The sequence below is a fragment of the Agelaius tricolor genome, unplaced genomic scaffold (genome assembly GCF_023055355.1).
Source record: "Agelaius tricolor isolate 1412-34295 unplaced genomic scaffold, bAgeTri1.0.p SCAF_19, whole genome shotgun sequence".
In the NCBI taxonomy this organism is placed as follows: Eukaryota; Metazoa; Chordata; class Aves; order Passeriformes; family Icteridae; genus Agelaius; species Agelaius tricolor.
This window is the reverse complement of record NW_027269279.1, coordinates 1679497-1697546: the sequence shown is the minus strand read 5'-3', so window position 1 is coordinate 1697546 and position 18050 is coordinate 1679497. Positions and strand designations below refer to the sequence as shown.

Sequence of the window (18050 nt, the reverse complement as noted above, 5' to 3'; positions counted from 1 at the left end):
CCAGCCCAGCCCCTGGTGCTGCTGCTGCTGCAAACCCCATCCCAGATGCTGGCACAGCAACACTCATCTCCTCCAGGAGCTCTGGGAATTGGGATTTTGCAGAAGGAAAAGCCCTGAGGGTGGGGAGAGCTCGGGGCAGCAGCAGGAGGAGGCTCCCAGAGCAGGAGGCTGATCCCCAGCAAGGTGCAGGTGCCAGCTGTGGTTTTTCCCCTGTATTAAAGCCATGATTGATGTCACATTTTAGACATTTTTCCTTTTAGCCCTTGCTCAGACTGTTTAGAGAAAGGGAGATGCCAGCAGAGATAGAGGCCTGTGGCAAGGGCAGGGTGGGAATGGGGATGGGGAAATTGGGAATGGGGAAACTGGGAATGGGGAATGGGGATGGGGAAACTGGGAATGGGGATGGGGAATGGGGATGGGGAAATTGGGAGTGGGGATGGGAATGGGGATGGGGAAATTGGGAATGGGGATGGGAATGGGGATGGGGAATGGGGATGGGAATATTGGGATGGGAATATTGGGATGGGGAATGGGAATGGGGATGGGAATGGGAAATAGGGATGGGGATGGGAATGGGAATGGGGAATGCGAGTGGGGATGGGAATGGGAATGGGGATGGGGAAATTGGGAATGGGGATGTGCTGGAACCCTGGCTGCTGAGAATTTCAGCCTTTCTGTGCTGCCAGGCACTGACCCCCAGGAGAACACTGCATTGACCTGAGGCCGTGGAGAAGCTTCCAAAATGGAATGACAGAACTGAGATTGTGGGCGTGGAGTTTGAATAGAAGTGTGTGATATCACAGGGTGGAAAACTCAAGAGTTTAAGGGTTTAGAATATAGTAATATATCTAAAGCCAGATGGAGGTTTTAGGGCAGAGGCTGGTCCTGCTTCTTCACCTTCTTCTCCATGGGTTTGGGTGGTTTTGTGTCATTGGATAAAAAGTCCCCATTGCAGGCCATGAGTGGTTGGTTATTGGGTTGAAAGTGAAAATAATTGAGGTGTCCTTTCTTAACTGGACAGTTTATCCTTAAAAGACCTTGTAGAGAGAGAGATGGGGCCCCATTTTTAGTTTGTCAGAGTGAAGTGCTGCAGAACTCAGGGTTTGTGAGACTGTAACATGGATAAGAACTCACAAACATCTGAGTCCCAACAAGAAACACTGACTTGTGCATTTAATCCCAACCCTGGCAAAAAGAAGCAAAGACTCAGCAGGAATGGGATGGGGATGGGAATGGGGATGGAGGTGGGAGCAGAGCAGTGAAATCACCTCCGTGTGCTCTGGTTTGGTGTCCCCCACAGGCTCCTGTGTCCGCAGAGTGCTGAACATCTCCTTGGGCCTCCTCATCACCTACCTGAGCATCCCGGTGGTGCTGAACCTGCTCAGCTCCAGACAGGTCATGAACACCTCCTTCAACTCCCTCAGGATTGTCAACACCTACGGAGCCTTTGGGAGGTACCTTTGGGCCTTTCTGGCACGTCCCAGAGCTCCCTCCAGGGTATTCCAGAGCCAGAGCTGCTGTGTGCCTTCAGCCTGAAGAGAAATCCTTCCAGCAGGCCTGGAATATCAAAGAGATGGAGAAAAGGAGCAGGTCTCTTTCCCTGTGAAATACAGTGTATGATAGATCTATTTATGAGAGAGATGGAGAAAAGGAGCAGGTTCCTTTCCTACTAAATTCCAATGTATGGATTACCTCTTTATGAGAAATAAGGAGAAAAGGAGCAGGTTCCTTTCCCACTAAATTCCAATGTATGGATTACCTGTTTATGAGAAATAAGGAGAAAAGGAGCAGGTTCCTTTCCCACTAAATTCCAATGTATGGATTACCTGTTCATGAGAAATAAGGAGAAAAGGAGCAGGTTTCTTTCCCACTGAATTTATTTTCTCTGAGCTGTCTATGAGTCAGCTCATTCCATCGACATAGCAAATGTAAGAGCAGGATGAAAATATCCATAGGAGCAGGATGAAAATATCTATAGGAGAGTTCATCCAGGATATCTTCACCATCTCCAGCCCTCTTTATTTCTGGTGAGCTTCTCTTCCCCTGCACCCCTTTGCTCTCCCTCCTGAAAACATCCACAGCAGCTCTTGGTAGCAGATTTTTCCAGTGATTAGCTTGGGAAATTAAATAAATATAAATATAAATATAAATATAAATATAAATATAAATATAGAATTAAATGTAAATTATATATAAATTTATAAATATAAATAAAAGTAATATATAGATATAAATAAAATATAAATATAAATATAAATATAAATATAAATATAAATATAAATATAAGTATATTTTGCAGAAGGTCAAGCAGTTTGGCTGTTAAAGGTCTGGCCTCCCCAGTGAAGGGGAGGAACGAGTCCTACCACAAGCAGTGGAGATGCTGAGGACACATCAAATTAATATCATTTTTCCTCAGTTTTTCAAATAGCAGAAATTTCTGTGGACAGAAAAAAACCCGAGAAAAATATTAAAAACATCAACACTTGTGGAAAATGCCAAAATTTCCTCTTTTTTTAGAGAGAGAGAAATAAGCCCTGAAGCTCTTTGAAGGCTGGAGTGGTGAAGCTCCAGGAGATTGTTTTCTTTGGGCTGTTGTCCTTTTTCTTCTCCAGCCCTTGGTTTCTGTTTCAGCAGTTACCAGGCCCTACAGAGCATGTGCTGAAATGCTGCTGGAATATGTTGGTAATTCCAGCCTATGTAAACCAATAAAAAGAGGATTGCAGCTTATAATGAATCTGGGATGATGTGAAAGCTGACAGGTTTGGGATCACACAGTAGGAGCAGGCTTTTATTGGTAATTTGGTGTCCCTGATTTACAGGGTGTTCCTGAGCCTTGGGCAGCTGGCCATGGCTCAGAGCTCAGCCCAGGGGATAAAATGGAACTTGGCTGGAGAATCCACAGATCTCCTCAATGGAGGCAACAATTATAAGAGGAGATGCTCAGCATTCCTTAGGTTGGGAGCATCTCTCCCTGGGAGCCATCAGGGCGGAAGGTGGAGGTTATGTGCTCCCAAATTTTCAGTTTCTTGTGCTGGAGGAGGCAAAATCAAAGTAGAAAAAAATCCAGAGGGTGTTGCAGCTGCAGAGCTTTGCCAGGCAGGTTTCTGTGGCTCTGTGTTCAGTATGGGAAGCAGCTCCTGGGGCTGGTGGGTGTCTCTGGCAGAGCTTTTCCAGGCAGGTTTCTTTGTTCAGTATGGAAGCAGCTCCTGGGGCAGGTGGGTGTCTCTGGTAGAGTTTTTCCAGGCAGGTTTCTGTGTTCAGCATGGGAAGCAGCTCCTGGGGCAGGTGGGTGTCTCTGGTAGAGTTTTTCCAGGCAGGTTTCTGTGTTCAGTATGGAAGCAGCTCCTGGGGCTGGTGGGTGTCTCTGGCAGAGTTTTTCCAGGCAGGTGTCTGTGTTCAGCATGGAAAGCAGCTCCTGGGCAGATGGGTGTCTCTGGCAGAGCTTTTCCAGGCAGGTTTCTGTGTTCAGTATGGGAGCAGCTCCTGGGGCAGGTGGGTGTCTCTGGCAGAGCTTTTCCAGACAGGTTTCTGTGTTCAGCATGGGAAGCAGCTCCTGGGGCTGGTGGGTGTCTCTGGCAGCTCAGCCAGGACTCCAGGGTGGTGTTTCCATGGCCATTCCCTGCAGTTTGCCATTCCCACTGCTCCGTGCTGGGATTGCAGCTGAGGCACAGGGCAGTGCTCATGAGCTGCTCTGGTCCAGAACCACAGCCCCACCTGTCCTGTAGGATCATCCTGATGGATCCCAGCTGGCCCTGGGGCTGGAGCAGCTGCAGCTGGTAAAAGGAAGAGGATGGAATTTCACTTTGCTGCTGGAGAGGGGAAGGTCCCAGGACCCAGAGAACCTCTGGATCCAACTGTGCCTCCAGGCCAGTGACTCGTGTTCCATATGGGCTCTCATGAACCAGAGCTTTCAGCTGAGATATGGGGAGAAATCCTTCTCCTTCCTTCCTGGCACAGATTCCCAGAGATTCCCATCCCTGGCAGTGCCCAAGGCCAGGCTGGACAGGGCTTGGAGCACCCTGGGACAGTGGAAGGTGTTGGGGTTGGACTGGATGGGCTTTCCCCACCCAAACCTTTCTGTGATTTATGATTTTCCATTATCTGAGCCCAATAACAACATCCTGCTGCACCCCCCAGCATCACCAAGGAGAGGACAGAAGTGATCCTTCAGGGAACGTCCAGCCTGGATCCCAATGACCCCACAGCAGTCTGGGAGGAGTTTGAGTTCAAGTGCAAGCCTGGGGACTTGAGGAGGAGGCCGTGCCTCATCTCCCCCTACCACTACCGCCTCGACTGGCTCATGTGGTTCGCTGCCTTCCAGGTAGGTGCCTCTGGAAGCCTGGGCCTTCCTTGACCAGGAAAAAGCAATTACATGGATTTACTACGTGTTGGGATCACAGGGGAATGTTGGAAGCAGTGGCTGAGTTAATTATGTTTAAAAAAAAAAAAAAAAAAAACCAAGAACAAAGGTTGTGTTCCTAAAGGACTGTGCTACTGTAATGAAACTCTTGGCAATTTGATGTGAAGGTTTTTTTTAAGGGTTTCTTAGCAATACCAAGAATCCCTGCTGGGGACACCCCTGGGGACAGCAGCTCCCATTCCCCACCTGCCCACACGTGGACATTGGTCCCTCCAAATCTTGTCCCCACGTGATATCAGCAAACAGGTGACAGCCAGCAATTAAATAAGGGGGGAACTTGAATGTTAATTCTTGTTTAGCTTATTCTGCAAATCTTACCCATGTGACATGGGCTGGGTTCTCCAGAACTGACACTCAGCAGTGGCACGAGGAAAACCCATCTCAGAGTACCCCAGGCTTTTCTCTTTGTCCCTGCATCCTCTCCTGGAATATCTCCAAGCCCCTGGGTTTGCTGTCCCCGTGGTATTTTCATTTTGGAGCCTTTGGGATTCCTGGGCCCTGACATCAGGCCGTGGTTTGATATTTACCCCGCTGGTTTGTGTGTGCTGGAATTTCATTTAATCTGCATTAGGGCTGCTTATCCCTCAGGAAAACCTCAGCCAAGGTCCAAAGTGCAGCCAGGAGCAGTGCCTGGGATTAGGGAAAGGTGCAGGGGGTGGATGGGGCTGGGGGCTGAACTCAGGCTGTGTTTTGGGGAGAAATCAGCTCCCCCAGGCTCAGGTTGTGTCTGAGGTGTGAAAAAGGCTCTGCCCAGGGCAGAAATATCCTGAAGGTTTTGACTAAAAGGGATCTGAGGTTTGAAGCTGAAGGATGGGACTCAGGTGCTGCTGTGCAGAGCAGAGTGTGGGCTGTGCCAAGGGGTGCTGGTGTACCTGGGAGGAGGAAGAGGAAATAACTCAGCCTCTTTGCATCCTCACTGTTAGATTTAATATTATTACTGTTTAATTCATCATCTGTAGTGCTTAATTCATTATTTGTAGTGTGCAGTTCACTGTTATTAGTGTGCAATTCACTGTTATTAGTGTTTATTTCATTATTATTACTGTTTCATCCATTACTTTTAGTGTTTAACTCACTGAAAGCTTCCCCCAAGTGTTCCCATTCACCTGTTGGTCTCTCGAGGTGTGTTCACAGCAGCTAATTAGCAGCAATTAGTGTTGAAGGTCTCTTTGCTGTGGCAGGCTGGAAAGTGGGAATGGGGATAATTCTTGTGGAAAACACAGTGGGAATAGAGAAAATTGTTGTGGAGATCAGTGGGAATGGGGATAACTTTTGGAAAACAGGGGGAATGGGGATAACTGTTGTGGAGAGCAGTGGGAATGGGGATAACTCTTGGAAAACAGGGGGAATGGGGATAACTGTTGTGGAGAGCAGTGGGCAGGCGAGCTGCCCGGGCAGGGCAGTGAGCTGGGATGCTCAGGCATGTAAATACCTGCTTAAGCAGGGCAGTAAATCCCGTTTGGAATGGCCACAGCTCGGCTGGAGCACTGGGAGCTGCAGATCTGCTGCTTGTCCTGCACAGCCACGGAAATCCCTGGGTGTTGTTCGCACCTTGAGTGCCCCCAGAGCAGCAGAAAGGAGGAGAAGCAGGAGCTGAAAGCCCAGGAGGAGCTTGTGGAGGCAGAGGGGTCGTGCAAAAGCCATGTGGGAGTGCACAGAGCCCATAGAGCTCAGCGAGTTCAGCCTCTGCATTAGATTGAATTTGTTCCCAGAAGTTCTGGGGTTCTCTGGCACCCTCTGCCCCAGCTCCAGGGCTGACATTCCCACCTCTGACAGGCTCTGCAAAAGCCCCGGGCTTGAGGGAAGGAGATTTCCCATCCCTTGTGCTGCTCCTGACAGGCTCCTCTTTGCACCTCCTCAGCACCTGAGAAACCAGCCCGGGATCCCCCAGGAGCTTTCCAGCCTGGGTTGGCTGCAGGATTCACTGGGATTTTGCCTCCAAGCTGGCCTTGGGCACTGCCAGGGATCCAGGGGCAGCCACAGCTGCTCTGGGCACCCTGTGCCAGCACCTCAGAGCAGGCTGAAATGGCAGAATGGGATTTAATGCCACAAAATTGAGGTGAAGCATTAGGAGTAACTTTTGCCCCCCTTGACACTTCCATGTGTAGTGCACAAACATGCTGGTTTATTGTTAAAGGCTTATCTGTGCTCCAGCTACTGATGCCAACCCTCCTGTAATTATTTGACTTCTGGTTTATGGTGGAATTTCAGGAATAGCCCAACACTGAGCTGGGCTGGCACAAAAATCATTCCAGTTCCTGGATTCAGCATTACTGATCAATAACAACCAGAAAACAAAATGCTGCTCATACTTTTGGGGCTTTGAGCTGCTCAGTTCTGCTGCTGTTGTGGATTCTACAGAAGTTGGATGTTTATTGTCCCAAAGGGTTGTTGTCCACCAGTGGAAAAGGAAAAATCCAAGGGAAGGGCTTTTCCCTTCCTTATTGTGACATGAGGGGTATTTATTCTGTGTGGGGACTGCATGGCCCACACAAAGGCACCCTCTTGGTGCTTATCAAAGAATAACTGCTCCAAAATAACAGAATCCTGCTGTCCTCAGACTGGATTCAAAGCCCAGTGTTTGTTGGATCATTCCTTGAAGCTGCTCCCAAAGTCTGGGGATGTAAAACCTGCTGTGGAGCAGAGCTTGGGATGCTCTGGGGTGCAATGTGTGTTTTCCAGAGATGAAGATATTTATAAAGAACCTTCAGCTGCTTTCCTGAGAGCAGAGAGAGCCTCCAGCAGCAGGGCTGGTGCTCTGGGTGGTAACAGAGTGATGGAAACTGCAGGTTATGCATGAGCTGGAAGAGCTGAGGCAAAGTAACCCCATTTCTAGAGAAGGCAGGTGCGTGTTCTTGTCAGATATTTGATTGGAGCCTCCTGTTGCCTCAGCCTTGCAGCCAGAAGGTGCTCAGAGGGAAAATCTGCCCGGGGGAGGAGGTGTGGGTGTCCCCAGCAGCCCTCAGTGCTCCCTGCACCCAGCTCACCTTCTCCATTGCCTTCCTTCCCCTGCTCAGCTCCCTTGGTTCCCATTCTGCTCCTGTGCACGGGGAGGGTTTGGTTTCCTCCTGCCTGGGTCTCTGTCTCCCTGTGCAGAATTCCAGGCAGCCTCAGCTCCTGCAGCAGCAGTGCCAGGGCAGTGCCCAGAATGCCACAGCAGATATCCTGGGGTGCCCTGGGTAAATCCTGATAAATCCTGGATCAGCCCTTGCCTTAGGGAGTGGTTCCTGTCCAGTGGCCCTGCCCAGACCCCACTCTGGAACAAAGGGACTTTTCTTCCCCCAGCCAGAGGTGATAGAGGAGCTGTGCCAGGTGTGGCCTTTCCCTGCAGAGGTGGGATCCAGGAGCTGATTCCCAAAGTCTTGCTCTGCCCTCTCATGCAGCCTTTTATTCCTGCCTCCTTCAGGGAGCAGCTGCTTTCCCAAGGATTTTCTGATGGGATGGATTGAGGGATGGCTTTTAGAGACTCATGCACATCGGGATGGAGACATGGCTTTGGGAAACTCACAGGAAATAAAAAAAAGAGATGAAATTAGGGAAAAATTCTTCCTTGTGAGGGTGGGGAAGGACTGGAATAGAATTCCCAGAGAAGCTGTGGAGCCCCTGGGTCCCTGGCAGTGTCCCAGGCCAGGTTGGACAGAGCTTGGAGCAGCCTGGGACAGTGGGAGGTGTCTCCCCATGGCAGGGCTGGCACTGGATGGGCTTTGGGGTCCCATCCAAACCATTCCATGTTTCCATGGGGTTATTGCAGATGGAGATGATAGAATGCACCTTCCTTGGACAGCAGGATGGGAACAAGTGATGGTGAGCTGGAATTCCATAAAACAAAGGGTGCCATTAACTGTGGCCTCCTTTCTGTGGGACAGGGATTATTCCTCCTGCCAGCTCACGCTCCCTGAACAGCAGTGCTGGAGGTGCTCAACTACAGCAGGGTGGCTATGGAGTGAGAGTGGTGGAATTCCATGGTGGAATTCCCGTGCTGCATCCCCCGTGGCTCAGCTGTGACACACAAACAGCCCCTCACACCACAGCAGGGAAATGGAACCTGCCCTGCCCCTCTGGCAGCCACTGACTCCGACCTGAAAGCACTCAGGGCTCCCAACCATGTGAAATAATAACCCTGGGCTGCTGTGCCAAGTTTCCAGCTGTTCCCACATGTGCATCTCATCCTGACCTCCTCCTGTGCCCGTGCCAGCCCCGAGATTCCATAAAACACCACACTAATCCCCAGCCCTTTTTCATTAAATGACCAATTAAAGCTCAAGGAAAAGCCTCCTTATTATTATTATTTCAGTTGGGAACATGTTCCCTGTAGCTCCAGGGGGTTTTTTGGGGGTTTTTTTTGGGGATGATAATGTTCCCTTGGCTTTGTTATCAGCAGGCTTTGGTTGCTACTGTGGCAGCTTTGCTCTGGCTCCTGGCTGGTGCCTGCCTCAGCAGAGCTGTGGGTTTCAGTTCTGTGCAGTTGTTAAATGCTCCTGGACAGCAGTGAATGTGTTCAAGGTGAGAACACCGTGTTTATTCCCTGGGAAGGTGTTGGGGTGGGGAGGTCAGGGGGTGCCAGCAGCTGCAGGGCAGTGCTGGGGAGGGGGGCAGTGATGCTCAGCTCCTCAGGTGTGGCTGGGACAAGGAGCAAACCCCTGCCCCAAGTGGCATTTGGGGTGAGACTGGCATGGAAGGATGGGGGGAAGTGTCTGCCTGAGCTCTGCACGAGGCTGAAACCCATCAGGAGTTCAAAGCTTAGCAAAAAGTGCCCCAAGTTCTTTGTTAGTGCCCTCTGTTGTACCTGAAATAGGAATTTTTGTCCCAGCTGTAGGGACAGCTGAGGGTGACCTGGCTGCAGAGCTGCCTATTTCCATGGATCTGCACAGGGTGTCCATGATCACAGACAGGCTTTGGCTTCAGGGCTGGGTTACTGTGGGACCCCTCAGCTCTGCTGTGCTGGAGTTGGCCATGGGCTTGGTGTGTGAGTGGCTTTCTGTGCTAGAACTGAATGAAAACTCTCCAGAGACGTGCAAGGGAAGGGCTGCAGCTCCCCAGGAGTGCTCAGGACAGGGATGGGGTTCCCCAGTAACCCCACTGTGGATCCAGCCCAGGCTCTGTGTGGCCCCAGGGAGGGCAGGAGCAGCTGAGGGAGTTGTGGTCCATGTCTGGATGGAGATGATGGAGATGGAGCAGCCCAGGGATCCATTGCTGTGCAGGATCACTCCCAGCTGCTTCTCGTGCTCATTGAAGATCCAAACCCTAAAGCTGACCCCAAAACAGGCCAGCCCCCCTCCCAGCAATGTGTGCCTCTATCCTGGATTCTTTTTTCTCCTGTAATCAATGCCCAGGGTGGTTCAGGCTCTGTGTTGCACACTCAGATCCCTCCATGCAGATCCAGCTGGATCCACGGACAGAGGAGCCCCTTGGAGTGGCTCTTCCCTGGGTGCAGCCCGGATCTCCTGGACTCTTTTTGTCCCCCCTTTTCCAGGGCATCTCCTGGACTCTTTTTTCTCCTTTTTCCAGGGCATCTCCTGGACTCTTTTTCCCCCTTTTCCAGGGCATCTCCTGGACTCCTTTCCCCCTTTTCCAGGGTATCACTTTGCAGGGTAATGAGTTAAGCAGGGTCGTTAGCACAGCCCGGGGAGGGGGGCGGGGGCTGCACCGCCTGGAAATTTCTCACCGCAGACTTCACTGGGGCCAGACATGTTGTAAATTTTACAAGAAAAACACTTTACAGACCAGAAGTCCAAACTCTGGTGAGCACAGAGCTGCTAATTAACAATTTGGAGGCCACGGGAGCCGATCCCACCTTCCTGGAGCCTCCTGGTTCCCAGTCAGGCTCACAAGGTTTGGGGGCCTCCTCAAGCTCCAGCTGGGGATCTCTGGTGGTTCCTGTTCCCGTCCTCCTGCTGCTTCCCAGCTTGCACACAGGAGCTCCCAAACCTCCCAGGCTCTCCTGGAAACGGTGTTTAACATCATCCAGAGCACTGGGATGTCCCAGGGAAACTCAGGATGCTGAAGGTGTCACTTGTGTTGTGCTGTGGCACCTTCTGGGAGCTCCTCTGTCCCAGCCAGGGTGGCACCACCTTCCCAAATCCCAACCTGAGCCCCTCCAGCATCCCAGAGCTGTTGGGGGACACAGAGACTGGCAGGGAGTGACCCATGGGGACACAGCCAGGCCTGGGGCAGGGATGGGGACAGCGCCAGCTCTCCCTGGGACCCGGGTGAGGTTGGTGTGGCACATCCCCCTCCTGCTTCCAGCGCTCACCAGCTCTCCTGTTGTGTCAGCACCACCATGGCCTCAGTGCCACGGTGTCCCTGTCCCTTCCTGAGAACCCAGGAGGTGGCACTGGGGGCTGGTGGAGGGAGCATCCCTGTCCCCATCGTCAATCCCCATCCCCATTGTCCGTCTCCATTGTCCGTCCCTGTCCCCATTGCCCGTCCCCATTGCCCGTCCCTGTCCCCGTCCCTGTCCCCGTCCCCATTGCCCGTCCCCATCGTCCCCGTCCCCATCGTCCCTGTCCCCATCCCCATCGTCCATCCCTGTCCCCGTCCCCATCGTCCATCCCTGTCCCCATCGTCCATCCCCCGTCTCCATCGTCCGTCCCCGTCCCCATCGTCCATCCCCGTCCCCATCGTCCATCCCTGTCCCCGTCCCCATCGTCCATCCCTGTCCCCATCGCCCGTCCCCATCGTCCGTCCCCGTCCCCATCCCCGTCCCCATCCCCATCGTCCACCCCTGATGAATGAGAGCAGATGGAGGGAGCGGGACGGAAGCAGAAGGGGGAGAGTCATCGTTGTGAGGAGCTTTTTTGGCTGAAATCACTGTGGTTTTCCTCTCACTCGTGATGAGCTGGGGTCAGAAACCCTGTGAGGTAGAGCTGCCCCGATGGGCCGTGGTGTTTTCCATGGTTTCTCTCCCGTTTCCCTTGGTGACAGGAATAACAAAGCGGGCCAGGAGGGGAGGGAGCTCTGGCAGCAGCTCTGCCTCGGGGCTGGGCTTTGCTGGGAGCCCCGCAGGTACAGCTCCCGCCTTTCCCTTTCCCACAGTGTCCCCTACTGCCTGCACTCCAAAATCCACCCAGGAAAACTCCTGCAGAAAGCAGAAAATCTCAGAAAATCACCGTGGGGAAACGCTGCTAGGGAGGCTGAAGAAGAGCAGAGAGCAGGATTCCTCCTGCAGGGAGGGAAATCACAGAATCAGGGAATGTCTGGAGCTGGAAGGGATCCATAAGTATCATCCAGGCCAAATCCCTGCTTCCTCGGGATGAGCTGAATTCAGAGCCAAACTCTGCCACTGTGCTGCTCCAGAAGGGGTTCTGGGAGGAAGGAATTTGAAGGGGATGGATCAAACAGCAGGAAATAAAGAGGAGACAGGAACTGGGAATAGAGAAGCCACTTTCTTCTGTGTTCCTTTGGATAACACAAGGGAAGCAACCCAAACCCTTTTCCCAGGGGAAAGCAATCTGGATGAGAAGGATGGATGGGTTATCCATAGAAAATGTGCTGGTATGGTTCCCCTGTGGGGTCTGCTGCTAAATCAGTGATTTGAATCAAATACTTGGGGTAGGAATTGGCAGATGAGATGAGACAAACCCAGGGAAGCTCTCCCTCCTCCCTGAGGGTGCCAGTCTCTGTCTGGACCTCAAGGATCCCATGGGACATGTGCAGAAACACTGGGAAATTCACCATTTCCCACCCAAATCCACCAAAATCCCTCCCCAAGGCCAGAAATCCTTAATCCCAGTAACACTCCAGGAAAAGCCCAGCAGCTCCTGACATTTCCATTTCTCCTTCCTTCCCCAAGACCTATGAGCAGAACGAATGGATCATCCACCTGGCTGGGAAGCTGCTGGCCCAGGAGGAGGAGACCTTGTCCCTGCTGGCCACAAACCCCTTTGCAGGCAGAGACCCTCCAAGGTGAGCCTGGAGTTATCCCAAGGGAGAACTTGATCCACCTTCTTCCCATCCTGGGCGTGCACAGGAGGTTCCTCTTGGGGTTTGTGTTTGATGGGACCCAGGTGGGGTTTGGGTGGGATTTAGGGATTTAGGGTGGCTTTGATGGACACCAAAGTGCTGCCAGCACCTCAGTTCCCCCTGGAGGGGCCACAGGGACCCTTGGGATGAGCCCATTCCCAGCAGATCCATGCAGGGCTCGGTGCTGCTGCTCCTGGCCAGGATTGGTCCCTCCTGCTGTGCTTTCCTGCCCCTCAGCTCTGGGGCTTTTGCCACGTTCTCTTTGTGAGCTCAGCTCAAACCCCACCATTTCCATGGACCTCCTGAGGTGTTTCAAAGGCAAAACAGCCCTGCAGGAATTACTGAGTTTGTGGACACTGCTCTTGGAATTGTTTGTGTTTTCAAGGAAGAGACAAAGCCAACATCAGCCAGGGAAAGGCACAGAGGAAAACTCCGAGGTTTTACACAAAAGGAATTTTGTCCCAGAAGCGTCTGTTTTGTTGATGGAGTTATTTTTAGCTGAGAAAACATTTTTTGGGGCATTTTGGATCAACTCGAGCCATGTTATGCTGCTGCTAATGTTTTCCATTTGAGGCTCTGAGGATGCACTGCAAACAGGGATGCAGGTCCAGGGCTCTGTGTGGAATGAAGTTCCCCTTGGATCCCACTGATGTTTTCCAGCTTTAGGGCACTGCATCCCCCAAAGCTCCTGAGGAGAGAGACTCCTTCTCCAGCTGAGGCACAGAAAGCTTCTCACTTTCACCAAAATGGTTCCTCTGAGGTGCTTTGTAAACCCCAAGATGGTAAAAATCCCCAAATCCTGGAATGGTTTGGGTTGGGAAGGAGCTTAAAGCTCGTCCAGTTCCAACCCCGACACCTTCCACTGTCCCAGGCTGCTCCAAGCCCTGCCCAGCCTGGCCTTGGGCACTGCCAGGGATCCAGGGGCAGCCCCAGCTGCTCTGGGCACCTGTGCCAGGGCCTGCCCACCCTCCCAGCCAGGAATTCCTTCCCAAAATCCCAGAACCCTGCCCTCTGTGGCCTGGTGCCCTTGGCAGGGGATGGTTTTTTAACTGGACAATGAAGGATTTAACTGAACTGGATGATTTAACTGAACTGGATGATTTTTAACCTCCCTTCCATCCCAAACCATCCCTGACCCTGTAATTCCATGATCCTGGACTTTTATCCCAATTGAGGGGAAAATTTGCTGCCAACCTTAGGGATCCCTTCATTCCCACCACAGTAGCTGGGTGGAAAAAACTCCTAATTTTCCTACCCTTATTCCCCCCTCCCTCCACTCCAAAGGGAATTTTGAGACTTAATTATTTTCATTCCCTGCTAGACTAAATAATTAGGGGAAGGGGCTGTTTTCCATAAGAACCTTGCACTCCATCCTCCACGGAGTTTGTTCTGTTAATGGAAACTCTACACCTTCAATAGCCAAGGGACTTTCAGAATGAGTTAATGCCTTCGAAATGAAATTTCGGAGACCAAAGTTTGGAGGGTTCTTTACAACTCAAGAAATTATAGTATTTTTTCAAGTGTGATAAACTTCAAATGAGAAACAGGTGACTGATTAAAAATGAGGGCATTGTTGAAGGGCCTGCCTGAGTGGGAAGCTTGGACCTCGAGGCTGGTGATGTTTGGGGAATGTGGATTTCCCAAATATTCTGGGGCAGTGGATAGTTCATAAAAGCCCAGCCCTCATAAATCTGAACAGGAGGGCTTGGGCTGAGAAATTAAGAAGTGTTGAACACACCATGGAAAAGGCTGCAACAATCAAAGGAAACAAAAATCAGATTTAGCCCACAGGAGGGGAAAAAAAAACCCAGGTTTTTGGGTCTGTTTGGTGTCTCTGATATTAAATCATGGTCACTTCAGGATTTTTATTCCAATTAAAGTAGCACTTTGTTGGAAAAGCCCCACCATGGGTGTGAAGAGCTGGATTTGTAGTGGTGGTGTTTGTGAGGGAGCTGGTGCTTCCCTTTGGGTGCTTTGGAGCACAGGGGAATGGGGCATTTGGGATCCTTTTATATGGGATTTTATTTTATTTCCCATTTAAAAGTGACTGGACTCGATACCTGGGCTGGGATCTGTGGAGTCAGCCCAAGCCATGGGAAGAGCTTGGTCATATTTGAACTTTGCAGAAGCCAATTTGGGGTTTGGACCCTCCCCAGAGGGACAGAGGTGACTCTGGAGCAGTGCTGAGAGCAGGCAGGGACTGGGAATTCCTGGAAAATCCAGGCCTCACTGGGATGAGGTGGAAAAGAACCCCTCAGCTATTACCAGAATTGAATTCCACAGCCCTGCAGGGAAGTTTAAGGGGTTTTCTTTGGGGAAAAAAAACCCTCAGTATTTCAGGGAAGGCAGAGCTCATCCCAAGCTGGCAGGATTTCCCCCAGGCTGGGAAATCTGGTGGCCATGGGATCTCTCTTCCTTGGCAGGGTGAATTCCAGCCTTGGATCCATCTGGAGCCAGTTTTTGGGTTTTTTCCCCCACAGTTTGCTCTGCCCTTGGTGTTGTCCCACCCTTCCCACCCCATCCAGAGAGGAAAAACCAGAGAGGAAAATCCCCACTGTGCCACTTCCCAAGGGGATTTTGAGCATCAGCTGCTTTTGGGATGCTCCAGCTCTGTGGGACCAGACCTTGCAGGAGCCTCAGAATCAGCAGCACTAAAAAACAACCCCAAAACTGCCCTGATTCCCTCAATTTAGGCCAAGATGAATTAATTTCTGCTCCCTCCCACCACCGGGACAAGAGCAGCGATGCTGGAGCAACCTTACCTTGATGAATTTGGGCTTCCCACCACCTGATTTACAGCAGAGCAGGGAACCTCAAGATAAAACACCCCAAAAAGACACCCCATGCTTTGCTTTCTTTCTTTCCCTCTCCCACCCCTCCTTGCCTTGGCAGCCCATTAATTCTAACAGAAACCACCACTGGGTTTTGGTTTTTTTTTTTTTTCCCTGGAACCCCTCAGCTGTTGCAGGGAGACAGCTGCACCCTCTGGAACTAATTACAGCTGTCTGGGAGATTTAGGCCCCCATCCCAACGAGTCCAATATTGCTGCTAATTTTTAACCCATCCCCATGGGGCTGGCAGGAGGGGCTGGTACCCGAGGGCGCTGCGGGGCAGCTGCTGCTGGGCATCTGCTGAGGGCAAAACACTGCTTTAAAAAATAATGCTGGTTATTTTTAGCTTTTCTGGTCTCTCCCCGAGGCCAGGGGCTGGTGGGGATGCCCTCAAAGGTGGTGGCAGAAAGGTTCTTGGGGTGGTTCTGTCGTCCCTCCTCTATTGGCGTTGTCGCTCTCCTGGCACCGCTGTTGGAGCTGCCAGAGGAGCCTTTTCTCCCCTTTTCCTCATGGCAGAGAGGGTTTTCCATCTCCTGGGAGAGTCCTGGAATGCCATCCAGTCCCACCCTTGCCATGGGCAGGGACATCTTCCACCAGACCCCAAACTTGGACACTTCCAGGGTGGAGCAGGCACAGCTTCCCTGAGGATCTGTGCCAGGGCCTCCCCGCCCTCACAGGGAGGAATTCCTTCCCAATATCCCATCAAATCCTTCAGTTTAAAACCATTTTTAATGGGAGCTGGTGCCAGTTGCTTCCCAGGGAGCCAAGAGGAGCTGCCAGCTTGTGTTTGCTCAGTAAATCCCCACAAGTGCTTCTCATCCTCCTTTGAGTACCTGGAACATCCTGGTGAGGTCAGGCAGCTCCTTCCTGACCTTGCAGAAGCTGTTGCTGTTTCTCCAGAGCAGGAATCAGGGAATCTCCTGCAGGCTCAGTCTCCAAGATCTGTGGATCCCTTCCAGCTGCCAGGAGATTTTTTGGAAGCCCCAAAACTGCACAAACTCTGGGAGCCCTGGAAGGATGGGAGTTTGTAGCACCTTCCCTCCCTGGATCCCGGGAAGAGGGAGCAGGACCAGCACTGGAGGAGCTGGAAAACCCCATAATTCCAGGATTGAGGCACCCAGACAGGTTATAAACACTGGCAGAGCTTGTAAACTCTGTGAGCCCTGAAATGAGGGGCTCCAGTGGGTATTAAACACTGCAGCTTTTACATCCTGAGCCTGGCAAGGAAATATTCCCTCCTGGCTTCCAGGTTTTCCACCTTTCTCACATTTATTTTGGGAATATATGGAGATGGGTCCAGTTTGGGAAGTGCTCTGCAGCCACTTAGGGAAAGAAAAACCCCCAAGCATCAGAGGATGCTGGGAGCAGGAGATTGCCATAAAATCAGCCTCTGAAGCATTTTTGGGAGGTGGAGATGGTTTGGGAATTCCAGGAAGCAGCCAGGCAGCAATTGGAAATCTCCAATCATCCTGGAGTGGCTCCCTGGACCCTCAGGGACGAGGCTGTTCAGTGACACTCAGTTATTAACAGGAATTTTGTGCTCTTGCAAAGGAAACCCTGTGGGAATAACACCCCAGCCCCTGTTTGGCTTTTCCCAGCCTCAGAAAGCAGGGAAGAGAGGGAGTGCAGGAATGGGCCAGGCTGGAGTGAAGGCAGCAGCTGCAGGGCAGAGGTTGTGGGGGTGAGATGCAGGTTTGTGCTCCCCAAATTCCACTCAGGGCCCCTTTTCCCATTTATCTTCCTTCATCCTCAGAGTCATTGAGTCATGGAATGGTTTGGGGTGGAAGGGATCCTAAAGCTCATCCAGTGCCACCCCTGCCATGGCAGGGACACTTCCACTGTCCCAGGCTGCTCCAAGCCCCATCCAGCCTGGCCTGGGGCACTGCCAGGGATGCAGGGGCAGCCCCAGCTGCTCTGGGAAACAGGATGGGTGTGATGGACACAGAATCCCAGCATCACTGAGGCTGGAAAAGGCCTTGAAGTGCAGCAAGTCCCACCTGTGCCCATTGCCCACCCTGTCCCAGCCCAGAGCTCTGAGTGCCACCTCCAGGGATGGGGACTCCAACCCTCCCTGTGCATCCCATATTCCCAAGGTTTTGTAGGAGAATCCTTCCTGTGCTGCTCTCCTGGCTCCCAGCAGGACTGGAGCAGAGCTCTTGGGTTCGGAGCCACCCCTGGGCTGGGTGCAGCTCTCTCCAAGCCCCTCACCCTGCCCTGCTCCCCAAAGCCGAGCACTGATGGCAAATCCATCGGAGCCGTCCCTCATTATTTCAGCAGCAGGAAGGACCTTCCCAGCACTCCAGGGATCCCACAGCTGCGGTGCCCTGCTCAGTAGCAGGGTCTGTATTTTCCTAGTGGAGCAGAGCAGGTTTAAATGAGCACTGACACGACTTTGACAGTTTTATTTCGTGGGTATTTTATGGACTCGCCCGGCGACGCCGGCGATGCTCCCGGCGCGGGCGCCGCTCCGGCCCTTGTCAGCATGTCCTACATCAAGGGGGACAAACCCCCCGGATCCAGCGGCATGGGCAGCTCCCAGAGTGTTTCCTGACACTGATGAATGTTTCTTTCTGCACTGCTTTCAAAGCTCCTCTGCTGTCAGCTCCCGCAGCAGCCGGAAAACAGATGCGCTCAGAGCCGTGCTGCCGCTGGCTGGGCAGGGGGTGCTGGGGGCTCAGACTCCCTGCTCCAAAATCTCCCAGGCACAAACACTCCAGGATGGCTCTGAGAAAGGAAAAAAATCCTCTTCTTCCTGCTCTTATTGTTATTATTCTTTCCTACTTAGCTGTGGAAAGGTGTGGGGAGTGCTCAGGGCAGGGGGTGTTAAAGCTCCTTTG

The 18050-nt window shown here is 52.0% G+C and overlaps 1 protein-coding gene across 4 annotated transcripts in view; it reads left to right on the top strand.

Annotated features, from left to right (window-relative positions):
* LMF1 (lipase maturation factor 1) overlaps window positions 1-18050 on the top strand; it is a 139978-nt gene that overhangs the window by 120406 nt on the left and 1522 nt on the right. For 3 of the 4 annotated variants that reach the window (XM_071444891.1, XM_071444893.1, XM_071444894.1), the window contains 3 exons: window positions 1301-1454; window positions 4138-4321; window positions 12213-12325. In XM_071444891.1, coding sequence (XP_071300992.1) covers window positions 1301-1454; window positions 4138-4321; window positions 12213-12325 — 451 coding nt within the window. The remainder of the gene's footprint in view (window positions 1-1300; window positions 1455-4137; window positions 4322-12212; window positions 12326-18050) is intronic. The other variant, XM_071444892.1, reaches the window with a different exon arrangement.